The sequence below is a fragment of the Embiotoca jacksoni genome, unplaced genomic scaffold, assembly GCF_022577435.1.
Source record: "Embiotoca jacksoni isolate LCO1_2020_lvr unplaced genomic scaffold, fEmbJac1.0.p SCAF_10, whole genome shotgun sequence".
In the NCBI taxonomy this organism is placed as follows: domain Eukaryota; kingdom Metazoa; phylum Chordata; class Actinopteri; family Embiotocidae; genus Embiotoca; species Embiotoca jacksoni.
In genome coordinates this window covers 9,571,796-9,591,618 of record NW_027185230.1, presented here as the reverse complement: position 1 = coordinate 9,591,618, position 19,823 = coordinate 9,571,796, and the positions used below count along the sequence as shown (strand labels likewise).

The 19,823-nt window shown below is 41.5% G+C and overlaps 1 protein-coding gene across 1 annotated transcript; it reads right to left on the bottom strand.

Annotated features, from left to right (window-relative positions):
* Window positions 1–635: 635 nt before the first annotated feature.
* Window positions 636–11,576, bottom strand: tbca (tubulin cofactor a). Its single transcript, XM_069164896.1, has 4 exons — window positions 11,436–11,576; window positions 5,936–6,041; window positions 3,330–3,416; window positions 636–1,818 (listed from the first exon to the last, which is right to left on the bottom strand). The coding sequence occupies exons 1-4, from the start codon at window positions 11,486–11,488 to the stop codon at window positions 1,738–1,740; spliced, it is 327 nt and encodes a 108-aa protein (XP_069020997.1). The 5' UTR covers window positions 11,489–11,576; the 3' UTR covers window positions 636–1,737.
* Window positions 11,577–19,823: the final 8,247 nt, after the last annotated feature.

The following is a 19,823-nucleotide window of genomic DNA, read 5'->3' as shown; positions in this document are numbered from 1 at the left end:
ATTAAACATGTCCAAACCGATCAAGTTAATGCATCATTAATAAAACTGAATACAAGAAGTGGCCTTTCATCTGCCTGTTCGGTGCTTTTATTTGGTTCATTTACTCTACAGGTATTTCTGCACTGAATTCAGGACCTGGGACTATTTCCACATCGTATTTTTTGCTCCAGGAGCTGCAGACTCGTCCTGCAGCGTCTCCGTGCTCAGAGCAGCCAGCAGCCTCCGCGGGTCCTCCGGTCACACACACCCAGGTGGAGCAACCCGCCGCCGCATCTCATGCCTCAATTAGCGCCGCTGCCCTCTGTACGGACTCGATTAGGCCGTGATTTATCCGAAAGAAATATAATTATAGCTCCAAATAAAATAATCAGCATTGAAGAGCGATTTCCTTAACGAGATGGAGCGGGGTAGATGTCACGGAGTAGCAGCGCCTCATTAGGGTGCTAATGAGACTTTGGGGTGATCCCGATAATTATCGAAATCTGTAAAATAAGGATCAAGTCAAATGTAACCTTAATTTGTCTGGCAATTGAGTTCATTTATTAGTATGACTATTTAGGAAGGACTTAATGTGAGGTGTGTTAGTTTGGATAATAGATGCCTGTGTTGTCATTCACGGACACATCCAGCGTTGGTCATGCTACTGACAGGCTGCACGAAGAGCGCCTGTGTTTATTGTAGAGAATCAACACACAAATCAGTTTCACTGTTAACAGGAGAACCAGCAGGTGAACACACTGAGCAATTAAAGCCCTCAGATAGTGACGAAATAATGTGAGGATTAATCGACCAAACGGAAAATAATCCCAATGTAAAAAGGTTTTAAGACATGGAACAAAATATGTTGACTGTTAGCTTCTGAAATAATAAAATGGTCTGTTTTGTAACACTGCAAACTGAATATCTTTAGATTTTGGACAGTTACAAATTGCATTTTCTATTGTTTTATTTATCAACCAAATCAACACTGAAAATAATCGTGAATTATTAGTTTTGATAGTATTCCAGTAAATAGTGAAGCTGCTGTGATCTTAACCAGTTCAAACACTGAAACTAAATCAATCAATTAGTGTTGAAATGATTAGTTGACGATTGGAAAAAAAACAAATAAACCCAATTTGAAATGGTTTCCAGATATATTTAAAACAAAAAACGTTCACGTTAGCTTCTCAAATGATATAATGTGTCATTTTACATCAGTGAACTGAGTATCTTTGGATTTTGGACAGTTAGAAACTGTTTCTATAATTTTTTGTTTTTTTAATTGATCAACATATTAATAAACACTGAAAACAATCATTAACTGTTGCTCTAGATGTTCTGATAAAAAAAAGTGAAGCTCCTGTAGACGCATAAAAGAAAAGAGAAATTTAAAATGAGAAAAGTGTCTACCAGTGGCCCCACAGCTTTAACATACAGCATTAATGCAGCAGAAAAGACACTGTGTGTGTGTGTTGAACTGTGTGTGTGTGTGTGTGAAGTCCAGACTGTTAGTACGACTAATGAAATCTAAAGAAACACCCTCCACTCAGCTGTAATAAACTGTATTCTTTATGTATTCTCGTGGGCGTATCACACAAGAGAGGCGTAGTGGTACGTTAACAGTAAACAGTCGAAATAATTACATCAGGAACGGAGACTGTGAATGGATTTAGTCGGCCGCCGCGGCTTCGAACGAGGCTCGGCAAAAGGAATGGACACTTAAAGCAAGCGAATCTCCCAGAAACACATCAGAAATCATCCTTCAAGCTTCACTGAGTCCAACATGTTCCTCGCCTCTTTGTACTCCTGTGATTCACCCAAATCCTCTTCTGTTTCCTGGGAAGAAACAAACACACACAGGTTTGGTTTTCTCCTTCAGGATGAGGAATAACAACAAACTTTTTTTTGATTCAACTGTGTATAAACGATATCGTGAACTGCGGCGCTGGGCTGTTGTTGGGTTATTGGGCTCTAAATTTAGCAGTGACGGGCTGGACGGAGGATTAACGTGACTGTAAGGTGTCCGTGTCTTTTAATCAAGTGTGTTTGAGTTCCTGTGGTGGTCACCGCGCCGACAGCTCCGCTAATCAACTGTGATGAGCGTGTGCATACGCACATGTCTGTCTAAGAGAAGGGAAGGAGGGAGAGAAGGAGACATGTTGCTAATTCTAGGTTAGCTCCCTCTGCCTACCCCCCACCCCCCACCCCACCCCCTCCCCCCAACCGCCTGCTGACTGCTGCTCTGCATTAATTGAGATGACCCTGAGACATGCATGCTTATGTTTGCTTCTCTCCATATCAGCCTCAGTGCGGCAGGGTTCGGCACGCTCGCTGGTTGAAGAGACACCGAAATACAGTTCCTTGGTGCAACGCGTGTTGTTGAGCATATTCACATGTTCAGTTCACTCGGAGCTCCAAAAAAACAAACATGTTCCCGATTAAACTTTAGCAACACGTTCTCCAACTCGCGCTAAACTGGAGCTCATGGTCAGGTTTCAGGCATTAAAAACCACCTGCTTAGCGAAAGATGATAATTTGGGTTGAAAAGATGACTTGAGCCGCGTTGCGTGTTAAAAACAAGCATCAACCAGCAGTGACGTCACCCGTTGGTTTGGGAAGTGTCATTGTAAAGCCTCAAGTTCGGATTTCAGGCCTTCACCATCTTGTTATTTTGGAGCAGGAAGTGACCATATTTGGACGAGGTGGGGAGGAGCGAGCGGTGGATCTGACTGATCTGATTGGAAACCTGACGATACTACGTCCCGCCCACCGATAGCTGTAACCTGACTGCACCACAGGCCTGTCAATCAAACTGAGTGCCACCTCGAGTGCCACTTAAAAGATACGACTTCTTTTAATTTATGCAACCTTTGTCGTCATGGCAACAATGAACGCACTTTTAAAAGGTGTCCCGACTCGTGGGTATCAAAGCATCCACCCACATTATATCTTTAAAACGGTAATAATGTTTTTCAGCACCATAATGGCCAGGAATCAATTATGAATGAAGTTTTAATTATAATACCTCTTGTTTTTCTTAAATTTTCAAATTTACTTAAAATATAAAAAAAATAAAGCCTAAAACAAGATACACTTGATTGGAAGGGCGACCAATTTTCCTTTCGTGGTGTTGAAATTTAAAAGTGGAACACAAGCTGGGATTCAGATTTATGAGAGTCGTTTTTGTCCAACAGATAAAATTGCTCCATGTTTTCTTTTTTTTTTTTTTTTTAAACAAAGTAAGAGCCACTACATAAACGGATCAATACGTGGATCGGTGCAGGTCTGTCCTGGTGCGAGATGAAAAAGATTCGGCACACGTCACGATGCCGGTGAGTGTTACTTACTAATAACTGCATCAGGTCTGCGTGTGCAATGGCCAGCCGGCGGTGACAGTCTGGGACCATCATTTTGGCCTCCTGCAATACCTCCATCTGCAACCACAGAGACCTCATCAGAACCACCCCCATCTTTATTCATCAGAAAGCCCCCCCCCCCCCCCCCCCCCCGACTACATTTGTCATTACCAGACTTCACAAAGACAACCACACACATTATTGAACATGTATTTACAACATTAATTTGAACAGCCAGAAACGGGCATATTCATTGGCTGGGTTGTGCCGCAGCCTTGTTCCTGACAGCAGCGTGCAGGGTGTCCCACGCGCTCCGCCGTGGTTAACATCTCCCGACAAGCCGGCAATATGAAAAATGTTAGTGAGTTATCGATCGGGCCGGGACTCGGGCAGCGGGGGACCGCCTCGATCCGGCTGCACACCTGGATGAATGAAGCGACCCTGAGCCGAGGGCGCCGTGATCAGGCGTAGAGAGGTTTTTACTGCGCCTGCAGTGAAAGTGGGTTACAGCCGAGGGGAACTTTCACAGCCGCGGCTAATGTGGAATTCCCCTAGCTGGCACCCTAAAGAGCAGAGAGGAGCTGGCTAACGCTGTCAGACACACTCACTCATGACAGATGCTTCCTCGGCGAGCCCTCTGTCGAGCTGCACAACACGGACGCAGATACACACATGTACATTACACGGTGCTGCACACTAGCCGTCTGCCTGCCTGCCTGTGTATGAGTTCATCTGAGAGCCTAACTGACACGCTGAAAGACGCTAGACAACTAGCGGAGTTGGTTGCCACCTCGATGTGACAAGGTGAGCGGAGGAGTGGTGGAACAGAGAGAAGTCACGGTGCCCTGCCGGTGTGCTGGAATGATCCCATCAGCTCTGGATGAAGACGACACTTACGGCGTATTGATTCCATTAAAATAAAAACCTCTAATCCATCCTGCCTCAGACCTCTCATCTCCACCCATAATCCATCTGGCCTCCTCAATCTCCCCGTTTAACACCAACCAAGCCGGCCGCTCAGCCCGAGCCGCCGCTCCTCGAATGAACAAACACAAACAACACGCACGCTGAATGTTAATGTTCGCAGTAAACATCATCAGATGAGGAGCCTCAAACATGCAGAGGAGACATTAACACGGGCCCAGAACTCCTGCTGAGGTTTGGAGCTGCACTGGTGAACCATAGCGGACCGAATATAGAAAAAAGTATATATATATATATTTATTTATATATATATATTTTCTATATTCGGTCCGTTTGGTATATGAACTACATATGAACTACAGTAACACGTAAAATACACATTTGTGCATGTTGTCTGTCAGCCTCACTCTCTCCTGTCTTTTTTTAGCTTATCATCTGTGACAGCTGTAATTCCACATTTCATTTCTGCAGTCAAGACGTCGGCGCGCCTACGAGCTGGTTCTCGATTGTCGTCAGTTTATTTCCTTCGTAAACAAACTATTGGCTGCCTTTCAGAAGAAAAGTCAGCAAATTCGATTCAATTTCATTTATTTGCCGCGAACTCACAACACAAGCTATTTTGAGTTATTTAACAGAGTAAAGTCGTTACAACAGAACCCAGCACTTCAACAAATTCCTGAGACGAAAAAAAAATATCCCCTTTAACAGGAAGAAAAACCTCCGACAGAACCAACCTCAGAGGTGGGCGGCCATGCGCCTCGACTGGTTGGAGTGAGGGGAGGAGAGAAAAGGAGAGCATAGAGATCCAATAAACAGCTGGTGGGGCCAGTAATCACAGACCAGACACAAGCAGCTCCAAATTTATGACAATTCTCCCTGAAGGGGGACACAAATGTCCGAACCCAGTTGCAACCAGTCCAATCGATAGTTGTTGTTTTTGTAACAGTTCAGCCAAAAACTGTCGACCTGATAGAAGTGCTGGAGGAAACTGAGCGTCACCAAAATCATCACGCTTCTTTTAAATGTCGATGCAGAAATGAATCCCAGTAAAAAAGTAATAGTTGGGACGTTCAAGTTTGCAGATCATTTGGTTAAAGTAATATATTAAATGGGATTATTACTCCCAGCAGAAACATTCTTCCTAAATAATTCCTCTTTTGGCCTGGACTGTATCTGCGCGTTTGTGTTAAGTCATGATCTCATCGTGTTTCAATTTGTCCGTTATAAAATCTGAAAATGCGAACAGAAACACGTCGGAGTGTAAAAAGTCTCTAAAAACACAGTGCGGCTGAGGAGTGATGGAGGGATGCAGGCGGAGGCAGAGTGAGAGCAGGACATGGGCCACTGATCTGTTAGGGACACTAAATTACCAGCATGTGTCAGTAATTATCAAACTCCTATAAAGTAACATGATATAATTACATCTGCATCGAGTACATTACAAAATCACTAATGATTCTCCTCTCAAAACCTAATTCTTCATTATCACTGTGGACTGACCTCATTACAGGAACGAGGGGCTACGAAACTCATCGGGAAGCAACTCGCTCCCCAACAATACCGCCGTCTCCTACCGGCTGAGGGACAGGTGGCGATGAGCGGCTAACGCAGAATTAAGACGCGTGATTGTTGCTGGCGCATCGAAGGAGCAGAAACGTACAGAAGTCACATACCTGTTTCTTGATGACATAATGATCTCCGTCCTCTGCTTTCAGCCGCTCCACCTTCTCCTCCTGCTGCCTCGCTTCGTTGAGGTACGCTATCTTGTCTTTGCTCAGCCTGCGGAGACACGAAGAGGAGAGGAAAAGACGTGGTTAGAGGCAGAGAGTAGCTCCATCAAACAGGAAACGTGCATGCGCGGCCTCGCAGACACATAATACTGAAGCATGAAAGGCAGGCAGTGATGGTCACTTTCTACAGACAGGGCCATCTATCCTCATTCTCTGCAGCGGTCCTGTGACTGAGGGGACACAGCGAGATCATCTCCCTCAGGACGGCAAGATACACACCTCAATAACAACCTCCAAACACATCACTCCTCCTCACCGCTGCCAGCTGCACATCAGCACCGAATTCAGCTTTGAAATGCAGCTTATCGTTTACAGTGTGATCTAAAAACAAACTTTGGGGGGGGGAAAAAAATAAATAAAAAAAAATGCATCTGCATGAAAGACATGAATATTTCTAGAACAAAACCTTCGCTTTACATTATCAGAATACTTTGTACTCTGCATGATGATCGCAAAATACAAGTCAGCACCTGCGCTACGTTCGATAAACTAGTCTTTTAATTGCAACAACAAACTGTGGTTGGCTGCAACGCAAATGTAAAGATTTTTTTGGGCCACTTTTGGGGCAGCATAGATAAGTTGTACACGTAACATATCGTTACTGTTGGTGAAGACAAAGTCACAACCCCACAATGACGTCACCAACTGGTTTATGAAATGATATTTCGAAGCATTGAGTCTGGCATTTCGGTTGTCGCCATCTTGTTTTTGTTTTTTTAAAGCCAGAAGTGACTGGAGAAGCTGGGGAGGATCTGACTGAGAGCTCCAGGACATCATGCCCTGCCCACTTATACCGCAAAACTATCTGCACCCCAGGCATGTCGCTCAAAACGCCCCCAAACATATTTCTCTTTGAGCTCTAATATCTAATTATTGATGGGACTATTTTCAGAAGGAAGAAAGTTAGCAAATGACACCAGAAGGACAAAATGTATTCACGTTGTATTTCAGGAGAGAACTTGATGCGTTTTGAATGGGAGTCTACGGAGCCAGAGGGTTTTTGAGCCCCTAGTGGCTCTCAGCGGTATTACACTGTAAGGCACTTCCGCATTTTTATGTCTATTGCAAACACGCACTTTAAACAATTTTAACATATTCAATTAAAGTACTTACTCAGTTATGCAGTAAATCAAGTGTTTCAACTGTAACTATTTTATTATCAATTATTCCTTTGACGAAATGTTTCCTCTGCAAAACGTTATAAATCGTAAAATAATAATTATCCTAATGTACATGTTCACTACATATTCCTTTAACAACAATGAGAATACTGGACCACAAAAAGAAATGTATTATTCAAGCTTGAATTTGATCGATGTTATTGAACTTCTGATCGAGTTTTCTTAATTGTTCCTAAACGAAACCAATCTGCTGTTATCAACACACATATCAAATAAATACGTTTTAGAATTTCGTCATTTTAAAGTGCCGAGTGACACCAAATTACAAGTTGAACATAAATCGTGTTGTCCATGACGGTTCCTCTACTTCTCTTAGGGTTGAGTTAACATGCCGTACGCAGACACACACAACCTTCTGTCCCTGTTAACTTCTCTCTCTCTCTCTCTCTCTCTCTCTCTCTCTCTCTCTCTCTCTCACACACACACACACACACACCTTTTTAGAGATTAATTGATCACCAATTCAATCCCTAATTTGGACCAAGTCAGGTGGTAAATGGGCCTCTTTTCCTTGATTGTTAGTGAAAATGGGCTGGAGTACATTGATAAATTTTGATTATTTATCAATTACGGTCCAAATGGAGCTAAATCTATTAAGCAGATTCCGACCCTGATTGGCATAATGGGGTTTGAAAATATCCCTATTGATAATGATTTCCAACTAATAGTCTTTTTCCGGCTCCGCCTGCTTGTTAGAATGACAACACAAATTTCATTTTTCATAAAATCAGCTGTGTGTGTGTGTAAGTGAGTAATCCTTCATTAGTCAGTCACATTACTGGAGACCCTTCCCTCCCTGCTGCAGCGCTCCTCGCTCAGCTGAGGAAGCCAGCAGCACTCTGTCATATTTTACATCAATTACCACTCATTCTTATACACTTCCATCAAGGAGCTTTTAAACAGGCACCATATGCAATCGCAGCTCCTGTCTTCCACTCTCGTGCTTGATGCAGAATGAGTGATGTCACCTGTTTAGAGTCAAAGACGGTGGCAGAGAGAGGAGAAAAGATGGAGGGAGCAAGGCTGGAATAATTTGAATAAAACTGAAGGACAGTCTAATAACAAAATGTCCATTCCTCCCCTTCCAGTCCTGATGTTAATTTCTTATTTCTCCCAGACTTGGAGCGCTGTGTGAATGAGGGGTGGGGTCGTGGCTGGTTTTAAATAGACCTGCCACCTCAGCCTTAATGGAAAAGGCAGCTCTGTGGAAAATAGAAAAAAAAAGGGAATTAGAGCCAGCCGACACACACATTCGACCGCCTTACCAAGCACTGTATTTTTGAGCCACGATGTAGTCTGCGCTGGGACCGGAATGACAAAGGCAAATTACTGTTGTCATTTTATTAAGGGCATCCGCCTCGCTAGGGCAGAAAGGCACTGACTGGAATGTGCAGAAGCCACTGGAAATAGGCCTGGCTAAAAGAGCAGGCAGGTTTCCTCTAAACTCCAATATATGAGAGAGAGGGGAAGGGAGGAGGAGAGGAGAGGAAGAGGAGACAGACACGGGAGGAAGAGGCTGAACGGGAGGGACACGAGGTTATGAAGAGGCAGAAAGCGACGACGCTCTGTACATTCAAACCTAAAAGCTTCATTAAGAGCTCATGTCAACGTTGTACTTTTGGTCAAGAGAGGGCAAGCTGCAATACCTGCCGTCTAACGTTCAAACAGTGTACTCAACCTCGGACACCTCAGAGCAGCAGGCAGGGCGAGTACACACCTGTACTGATGACCACTCCTGGACACTCTGTAGGAGACCCAGCCTCCATCATTACCACCTCAGGGAGCCTGTTAGTAATCTGACCCTCATCAAAACACAATCGATAGCACATTACACAAACGCCATTGACAGCAGGGAATTAGAGGTGTGCCTGATCGATGAGAGACACACTCACACTACCACTGAGCCCCTTATCGCACCACGCCTCATAATGTACACGATATTTTCTATTCCAGCCTGGTAAATTTGGTCATTGTAGAAATTTAGACCTAAACTCAGAATTGATGCCAGTTGTATTATTGTGCCGGCTTATACTTCCCTGATGAGTTCACAGGTCCGACTGTACATCAGAAAGTCAATGTTCTGTCCCATTTCAGATCCATCTGGATGTAATGCGAGTGTTTAGCGTTTCTATTTATCCTTTGTTTGCAAGAGACAAAGAATTAAGATTAAAAACATTCATCACCAGCTCTGGATAAGCATGTAAACAGTGGAAAGACAAAGGAACGGTGCATGCAATTGGACATAAAATATATACTACGCCATTAAAACCAACAACTTAATACAAGAGTTCTCCAACAAATAAAAATGATATTGTTTCGTTGTAGTTTAAAATGTGAGGTGTTGATTCAAACTTTCTGACCAAACAAAAACTGAAAATGCAGGATTTATTGCAAGATTGTTGCATTTCTGTACCTAATAAAATGGATTACATCCAAGATAAGACGAGGTACAGTTTTGTGGTGTTGACATTATTTTTTTAAGATCATTTTAGGTGATCACAATGCAGGCCAACAAAGTAATTTATTGTTTTCTTTTGGAAAATGCCACACTTGTGGCTTTTTTTTTTTTACAGTAAACACCAGATGAATAATGTATTGGTTTCATTGAGAAGTAGTCACTCAATACTGTCAACTATGATAAGCGGATACTAAAAGGTATACTGCAAACTGTATCAATGAAAATCCACTACTGGCAGAAAGAACGAGCAGTAGACTTCATTCACTTAACAACACTGTAAAGCAGTCCAATAAAATAGTTCTGAGATAAACCTTTGTAGTGTTTTCCCTTTTAGTTACTGATGACTCCTTGGCAGATCATTTGAGGCTGTAGTCCACTGCAGTGATGTCATACTGGACTGAATTACTCTATAAACCGATCCTAAAATGTTTAATTCCCCATGTTTGCTCCTCCATATGTAAAAAAAAAAGAAGAAGAAAAAAAAGATAGCCTTGTAAGACAAAGTAAAAAAAAAAAAAAGAAGTACTGCAAGGACTATTTCGTATTGCACCAATTCATTCAGGTGTCACCAAGAGAAACTTGAACAAAAGACCTGAATTCCCTCCCATCACGTAGTACTTTAATATCACCCTGCCAGATTTCTAAAACCGAGAACTGCCCATTAAACCCTAAAGAAACAAACAATATAACTGCATAACCTGTCTACAGTACAAAAGGGGGAATAGTATGATATCCACAAACTATAACAATCTTACAGACAGTAGATATCCTCCTCCATAACATGCCAAATCATGCACCAAAACACAGATGCAGGTAAACCTGCAGTATGTGTAGGTAATGTTACAGTAGTAGTAGTCATTTCAGATTAGGTTTTAAAACACATTTAACTTTGTAAATATGTGCACAAGAATACATGGTAAAAAACCATGATTGCCTTAAAAAAAAAAAAAAAAAAAAAAAAAAAAAAAAAAATTTAAATTTAAAAAAAAAAGGATGTGCGATATTATTTTTCAACCAACTAACTACAAATGAATTTAGTATTTTAGAAATAAGCAGCATTATATTTTACACTGATATTCCTGTGGAGTATAGTGACGGCGCCTGACAACCACGTGATGACACACGTGACATCACAGACAGGGCCGTGAGAAAGGTGGCGGTGTTAGTTATCAGCCAGGTTAAGGCAGTGTGAGCATCCCTGTGACGACACGAGTCATTTTAACATTTACAAGGCATTACATAAATCTGATGTGATGGTAAATGAACAGCTACGACCTCGGTTGACGCAGAATACATCACAGTCCCGAGTGACGATGCAAGAACGCGTTACTACCTCCGAAAGGCATGTTAGCTCGATAGCTAACCGCTAGCATCAGTCAACCGACGATTCAGGTTAAATTAGTCACTTTATTATTATTATTATTATTATTACTACAACAGAACAATGTTACCTTCAGAGAACCGTGAGCTGTTATCGTCGCACCACAAGTGTTCATTAGGTACCGTCACACAATGAAAACCGATTACTGCGTTCCCGCAGGCCGCGCTCGAACACCGAAGTAAAGTAAAAAAAAACTCCCGGACAAACGTTCATACGTGCGGCCTTCGTCGAGTCATTCCCCCCCCCCCCCTCCCTCCGGCTAAGTTAGTTAGCTCATTAGCAATAGCCTAACGTTACCTACTACAAGTCGCTTGCAGGAGATACTAAAAGTCGTCTTTAAATATAACGAAGAGCCCGCCTCACCTCTTAACGATACCAGTTTTGATCTTAATCTGCCGTATTCTTGGATCTGCCATGGCCGTAGATGGAGCGTGTTGCTCGGTAGAAACGGTGCGGTCGTGAGCGAACAGTGTCTGCGGTGTGCCGGAAGTCAAGGATGGCAAGCTGATCGCAGATAAAGCGATTTTTAGAGCAGCTCATTTTCAAGTGTTCTGGTCTGACTGACTTAAGTCCAGTAGGGAAACCACTGTGAGGGGGGGGGGGGGCTCGTCTGGTCTTGTGGGCTCCTTTAAATTACATCTGTCCGTAAATGATTACATTTTTAAAAGAACCCTACGAGAAATGTATCATGAAAAAATAAACAGTAAAAAAAAAAAAAAAAAAAAAATAGGTGTCCTTATTCACTCAAGTCACGAGCTCTTATGGAGTAACATTCATATAATATAGTATAATATAATATAGTTTTATACGGTTTGGTTTTTTTCAAACTATAGTGGTGGTAAATGAGAACCAGCTGCAGGACTGTTTGAGCTTTATCTTTATCTTTGCTCAAAAGAGGTACATAAACTCTTACTAATATAACTGTGGAAGAGTTATGTGGTGTCTGTTTAAGTTTAGGAATGTAAATCCTATACGCCGATTAACTATCTACTACCTATTAAGTGAAAATGACCTTAAAAGTGTCTCTTAAACTTTATTTTAATATCAACAGACTGCCATCACAACAAAACCAACAGGAGTTATAAACTACATCTCAAACCTGGTGAGAAATGTGACAAAGAACTGCATCGTCATTTAAAACAGTCAGTACGAAATCTTTCTTATATTCTCTTAAAAATAAAACAATTACTCTGTGCAGAAAGCAGGAAGCAGAGTAACAAGTGTAACTAATAATATGAAAGGTTGAGCTGTTCCAGTACGACAATCCGGTGAGCCAACATGCATTTCAGAAACACACTGAAACTTCTCCAGCTAAAAGGAATCAAGTCATCATTAATGTTATAATCTACTCCAAGTGTCTGAATCTAGGGGAAGCCGCAGAGCTGAGCGTGCTCAGAAGCAACAGAATTTCAAATTTGTTCGTGAATGATTATCAACATTTCTAATGCAGCAATAAACAAGACACAAAAAAAACATTAAATTCATGTCCTTTAACTAGTCGGGAAGATCCTCCCTGGTCAGTCCAGCTCACTTTATCAGTAATGTTTGATTCGTACATGTGCACAGAGTTGTTTTCTTATTCATGACTTATGGGCTGCAGCAAATTCCACTGACTGGTCTGAACAGTGTTGTTGCTGCAGTTCACCTCCTGCCATCACATCCAGTCCAGCAGCTTCTGTCTGATCATTTATACCAAGTAAAGCTGAGACTTCACCCTGCTGGTGGTCAGTGTTATTACTTTAATATTTAAATCTTTTCCAAGCCAAAACACCAAACAACATGTTCAGTCAGGAATCAGAGCTGCATGCTGCTGCGCTGACCGTGGTCCTGATCCTGCGGTTGCCAGGGGTGAGGGAGCTGTCCAAGGTACTGACTCGTGCATTTGGCAGGTTGTGACCAATAACGGGCCATGTCTAATCACTGGGTTCACCTGTTTGTGGGATTATATGCCCCAAGATAATTTCGCCTGCTGAATTTTCTCCATATAACTTCAGCGTGGCGTCTTATTGAGCTTATATGCATCAAAATTAGTTTTTCAATTGACACAGCTGTGGAGAAACTGGCGTTTAGCCGGAAGATCCAAAATACAAGAGTTAAACACAATCTGTCACTTTCAAATTATAACCATAAAAATGTTCTCATCCTTATTATCCAATTATTTATCAGCATGTTTACATCAATTCTTGTTTAAATTCAATATAGTTATATATGACGTTCCAAAGAAGGTATAACTGTATATATTTGCAGTTAAATTGTGACACTTACTGTTTGCTTCTGTTCAAGATTTTTTTTTCTCTGTCTATTAAGGTCTCTAACATGCATGTTGGTCCTTATCTGAATAATGTTAACGTAAATGCTTCATTTTTAAAAACTATGTGGCGGCAGTAAAATTTACTTGAACGTTTTGTCTTTGTTGTACTTTAACGTACTCCTCTTCATCAATCTGATCCCAAATCAAAAATCCTAAAGGTCTTATGGCAGGTCCAAAAAACAAACTAACTTGCTTTTTACAACTTATTCTAAATGTAATTCAGATCTATTTGCAGGTAAATTCACTATTTTTGCATTAACTTGGCTTTTCACATCGAGTTTCGATGAGAATTAAACTCCATATACAGAAATATGTGACACTGTGCGTACTTTAAGGTTTATAAGCCTCAAAATAAGCCAATTTCTTATTTACACAGTATATCACTTAAACTAAACGATTGACATGCCCCATAAAGCTGCGCTACAAAGACAGCACATTCAATATCATTTGAATCTTTGTGCATTTGATATTGATTTATATGACCTATGAAATAAAAATCAATTTCATAGTATTTTACAAGGCAGCCTGTGTCAAAACAATATATGTATTATAACAATCCAGACTTCTGCTTGCCAATAACATTAAAAGTTTAATACATTTCTGCACATTAACAGCTTTAACTAAACTTTTCCACAATAGCAGAATGCTAATTATACACAGAATGTTCAAAACTCAACTTAAATGTCTTAATTGCTCATCATAACTGATCACAACAACACAACTGATGAGCGGAGATGTTAAGCCAGCGGTGGAGGAGAGGAGCACAGCTGCTGCTGTATGACAGAGGGAGGAAATTTACACCTTTTCTTACTCTGAAACACGTTCTCAAACATGATAAATAAAGCCATATTCCACATTTTCTGCATTAAAAATAAATTGCATTAATCACAAGTTCAGTATTTATATTTTTTCACTTGTCAAAATCAATAAAATGTTATCCTATCACTGTCAGGATGAAAAACATGAGCAAAGTTTGTGGGAACAAAAGTCCCATCTGGTGGTGTATGAACGATAAACAATATAGGAAGTAGCCAAATTCCTTCCAAAAAAGGCGAGATATAGAATGAGACTATGCCAAGAGATTTATAGGACAAACATGCAGTAATTGAGTTGTATTGGTGGAATTGTTCCTTGAAATATAATTTTACTTGAATTGGTCACTAAACTATTTTAGAATATTCTAGATTGTTTTGCTAATTTTTTTTTACACGTTCAGCCACAAATTATGTAAAAATAAAAATATACTGTGAAATGTTTTCAAAAATTTATAATATTTGCTTTAACAAAAAATTAGAAACTTACTGTATTTCATGTGAATAAATTCATTATTCCACCAACAGAAGCTCTGATTTTCATTGAGATGCTTGAAAGCCCTGCACACAGGAGATTTATTATATATGTTGGCTCTGTTTGTGCAATATAAGGCTGTAAATCCAAATTTAATTCCACGACAAACTAAACATAAAAAATAATCTCATTGTTTTCAACCCGAACAGTTTTCTAAGGACTTTTTGTATCACTTTATACACAAGGTTTGTTGGAGGAAAATTAACATTAAAATATTTACAATTTTACAAAATAATCCAGTCATATAATATTCTGTATAGATGGGGTCAAGTTTCTGCATAATGAATGAATAATGAATGACTTTTACTTTGTAGTATTTTAGTAATGGAGTATTTTACCTTGATGTTTTACTACTTTTACTTCAATAAATTATATTAATACTTCCTCCACTTCCTCCTGATCAGATCCACTGCCCATCCAAGGGGTTAAATTTCCTGCCAAAGGCCTAATAAAAAAAAAAAAAAAAAAAACACGCACCGGGATTCCCTTCTCATGCAGAATGATGATAATGAGCTGCTATTAATTTATATTATACCAAGACTAAATAGGTTAACATAAGAGGGTAGAAAGCAGCTCATTCTCTCTGCAGCCGGAACCGTCTAATGATGTCAGATTAGAGATTTGCATGCATTATTGCAGGTCCTGATTTCTAAATATGACCACAACTGGTCTAATATATATTTTACTCTCCTGTAAAGACATGAATAAAGAGATGGCGGAGGTGTCTGCGTGCCGGTGCACGGACTCCAGGCCTGCAGCAGCAGCAGCAGCAGCAACAGAGAAATCCTATATCAGGCCGAGCTGTTGTGATTGCATCTGAGTGGAGGGAAAGCCCCGGACTCTTTCCCTGCAGCTTCATGGCCGTTGATTATTGGTATTTTCCGAGTTTTCCAAACTAATAAGTGGCACTATCAAGCATTTGGAAGCGACGGGAGACTCCAGACGGGCTGCTGGACTTAATTGATATTGAGCGGGGCTGTGGTCGGCGCGGACGGGGCCGCTGCTGGTAATTTGCAGTTTAATCAGCGTTTGTAATGAGAGTCGCTGATTAGCGCGGGGTGGAAATAAAAGAGAGTTACAAGGAACGTCTGTCAGAGTCCGGTGATAATTCACGACTAATTGTAATGATTAGAGCAAACTGGATGACTTTGGACTTTTCTAATACGCTGCCTCGCGCACTTGTAGTCTTTATACTGCTGCAGCGCGTGTGTGTATTTGCAAACTAGTTATCTTCCTCCAAAAAAAAAATCTGTTATCAATTCATTTTTGGCAATTTTCTCCATCAGAAATAGCATGTGCGCACGTGCGTGTGAGTGTTTGCGTGTGTGTGTGTGTGAGAGAGAGAGAGAACAAGACTGAATCGAAGAGGTTTGATTATCAAACAAAACAGCTAATTTATAGCTGGGGAGGCGGGTGGAGGTGGAGTGTGTGTGTGTGTGTGTGTTGTGGGGGAGGGGATGGGATGGGAGGGGAGGGGAGGGAGGGAGGGGGGGGGGGAATCACCGTTGATGGACTGTGCTGCTGCTGCTGCTGTGAGGATGATATGTATTCCTCCAGACGTGTCTTGGCCTCTGCAGGAATAGCAAATGTGAAATTAGTGAGAAATGTGTGCATGAACGCCGCCGGTCAATTAGCGGGAAGCGAGAGGAGGAGGAGAAATCAGCTGGGCTACTCTGCTTGGAGCCCCCCCCCCCCCCACCAACACCACCACCTCAGCCGCTTGAATTATAATAAAGTTTAGAAATAACATCTCTGACTGATGAAGACTAAAGTGTTGTGTGTTTGTTGTTTGTGTCTCATAAAGCCACATTTAGAGGCTTTCAAACGTTTTATAGCACAAACATTAAAGGGTCAGTTCACTCAAACTAAGAAACATTTTCTCTCTTAGCTCCATCTACATGCAGACAGTTTTAATTCTCCACTTTTTTTTTTAAAGATATTTCTCACTCAAATGTGTTCTCTGCCTCAACTCAATTCTCTTTACAATATTAGTGTCCCTGTTACTTTGGATAATGCAGAAATTTCACTGCAGATTTCATTCAGGGACTATTTTAATGAAACCTGTCCGCAGCTTGTTGATCTGGTTTGTTCTGATAATTATCAGGAACACTCAGATCATTCAACATTTCAAAATGTCCCAGACTTAAAACATCCTAACAAACAGCAGCAGCAGCTGCAGCTGCAGTGTTTGCAGCTGCAGTGTTTGCAGCAGCAGCAGCAGCAGCAGCAGTGTTTGTAGCAGCTGTAGCAACATTGTTTGCAGCAGCAGCAGTGTTTGCAGCAGTTGCAGCAGCAGCATCACAGACGACCTGTTCGGTATCAGGTGTGATGTGACCTTCTCCATCTGATCCTCAGCAGCGGGAGCTCCGATCGATTCTCCAGCAAGAGGTTATCTATACGTGGTATTTTAATGTCACGGAGTCAGGCTAAATTGATAGTGATAAATATTTGCCGGAAGATTAGGTGAGGGGGGGCGTAGGAGGGAGCTCCATCTCAGACCTGTAACCCCGGCAGAGCTGCTCCTCTCTGTGTCGGATTAGCCCCATCCATCCAGTGTCAATGGCTGTCTTGTTGAGAAAATCAGTGAGTAAACACGGCTGACAGAGGGAGCCGTGTGTGTGTGTGTGTGTGTGTGTGTGTGTGTATATATATATATATATATATATATATATATATATAGTGTGTGTGTGTGTGTGTGTGTGTGTGTGTGTGTGTGCTGATTACTCATACAAATAGACTCCAAACTCTGCCTGGTCCCTCCTGAAATGTGTTTTCTCTCTGTTCACCTCCTCTCCTCTCTTTTTTCTCTCCTTCCTATATACAACCCCCCCCCCCCTCCCCACCACCACCCTTCCCTTCCTTTCCTTTCCTCCCTCCCCTCCCCTCCTGTCCTGCTGCTCCCACTTTGTCCCCATCAATCACTGCAGCATTGTGTCCTGGATGTTATATAGACTGACTTAATATCCCCTCCTTCATCTCTATTCACTCCTAAAATCATTCTCCATGAGGGTCCAACGCTGCAGCCCAGTGTGTGTGTGTATGTATGTGTGTTTCTCTAAATGGGTGTGTGTTTCCTTTAAATGAGGAAACACAATGAGTTTTAGTGTATCCATCAGTTTGCGTGTTACTTAATGATCCTCACGTGTAAATTTGACCTCCACCTCTAAACTAAAACTGAATCATAATGTAAAGATGCTAACGGGGTCCGTCGGGGATGAATGCAGGTTCGGAAATCTTTTTGTTTATGTATTTCATCCTTTCAAAGATCTAATCAATGTCCCATGAGGCAACGCAAACAAATTAACTTGAACAAGCTGCCCTCCAAATTATAAAATGCTCTGTCACTTTCTTGTTTGCTTAGAGGAGTAGATGGATACCGCCAGGAGTCATTTAGCTTAGTTTAGCATAAAGACTGGAAACAGCCAGCTTGGCTCTATTAAAAAAAAAAAGGTACGAATTAAACAAGCAAGATATCAAATGTGAATTAGTGAGTTTTAGTGGAGCTGGTGACCTGGACTGATCTTTAGGTTGGCTTTGGTTGCATGAACCCGCGTCACACCAAAGCGTGTAATACACCCGTCAGTCCACTAGAAGATACCGTGTCAGTATCACGCTTTGTCTCACCCAGGCGTGAAAAGGACACCCTTATGAACAGGATCGAAGAAGGAGTTCACGTGATAAAGGTCATGTGACAAACCCGGAACTTTCACCCAGGAGACAAAGATTTGAGTCCGTGAGAAAGCAGCGTGCATTTCTTTAAAGTAACGCAACGTGATCGCAGGTTGGTAAAGTAAAATCGATCGTCTCATCTGATGACGATTTAGCTTCTTATTAACTTTTTTTGTAGTTGTTTTAAAACGGTCAACTGAGTGTAAGCTGACTGCTTGTGAAACAATCCGGTCGTACACGTCGTCTTATTCTCACGTCTCAAGTTGGTAACTGGACTGTAAACGATGACCGTCATACGGAAGAGGAAGTCTTGGTCCAGATATCGACTGGCTACATTGGAACCCACGAAATATTCGTCGTTGTCACCAGAAGCTAATCGTCATCAGACTGATAGCTACTCAGAGATCAACTCCCATCATGAAATAAAGAAATGTCGAGATATTACTTTAAAAGCCATCAGACATGTTTGTAAAAAAGATTCTAATAGATCTAAACTGAATATATTTTCAAAGGAGATAAAAAAAAACGAGCAAAAGACTAAACTTAGTGAAATAAATGAACTCCCTTTGGTCACTATTTATAAAACACAAATAAAAATCCTGAATTTCCTGTGTGATTGTTTCCTCATTAACTTTGATGGATGCAATTTCAAAATATTCTAAAAAAATAAATAGTTTGAAAACACGCTATTTCCATCCTCTGACTTGAGAACACCTGCATGTGTCTGCAGCAGCAGCTACAATGATCTAAAACCTCCTCCTGTTAAATCCACCGCTGCAGTCTTTGAGTGTTTCTGTGTGAAATGAAGACATCACGTCTCCAACACCGGCCCCGTGTTTTATGAAAGGTCCCTGACAGATAGGGCCTCCCGGCTGCACGCTCGGGTGGCCACCTTCATTCTGCACCCGGCTTGTTTACATAGCACCAGGACCATTTCCACGGATTAAACAAATCACTGCCCGAGGGGGACATCCATAATCCGCTAACAGGTCACCAGCTAGACAGTTATAAATGTGCCCGGTTGGGTGGGTGGTGGGGGTGGGGGAATAGATGTTCATGTCCATAGATGACCTTCCCTGAATGCAGCACCCGCTGGCTCCTACAGTGTATTATCAGGAAAAAAAGAAAGAAAAAAAAAGAAAGAAAGAAAGGCTTTGTCATACAATTTATTCTTATATTATTACAGGACAAACTGAGGAGTGGAGCCATCAGCGTCTATCAGCTCCTGTCTTTTCTGGGAGACTTCCTGACACCTACAGTGATAACGAGAGACAGTTTTCCCACCAATAGGAAGGCCAGAAAAGAAGATGAGTAAAACACTGTGTGGATCTTGGACCAATTTACTTCATCATTCCACATTACAGCCTCATGAATTGTTCAAATGTGGTAACAAGCACTCAATTCGCTCTATTATGTAAGTTAAA

Bases quoted from the DNA above. Each gene is read 5' to 3' on its own strand.
- tbca (XM_069164896.1), bottom strand. From the start codon at position 11,488: ATGGCAGATCCAAGAATACGGCAGATTAAGATCAAAACTGGTATCGTT. The intron at 6,042-11,435 runs GTGAGGCGGGCT...GTGTCTCCGCAG, and splicing joins AAAACTGGTATCGTTAAGAG to GCTGAGCAAAGACAAGATAG. The intron at 1,819-3,329 runs GTAAGTAACACT...GTTTCTTCCCAG, and splicing joins CAGACCTGATGCAGTTATTA to GAAACAGAAGAGGATTTGGG.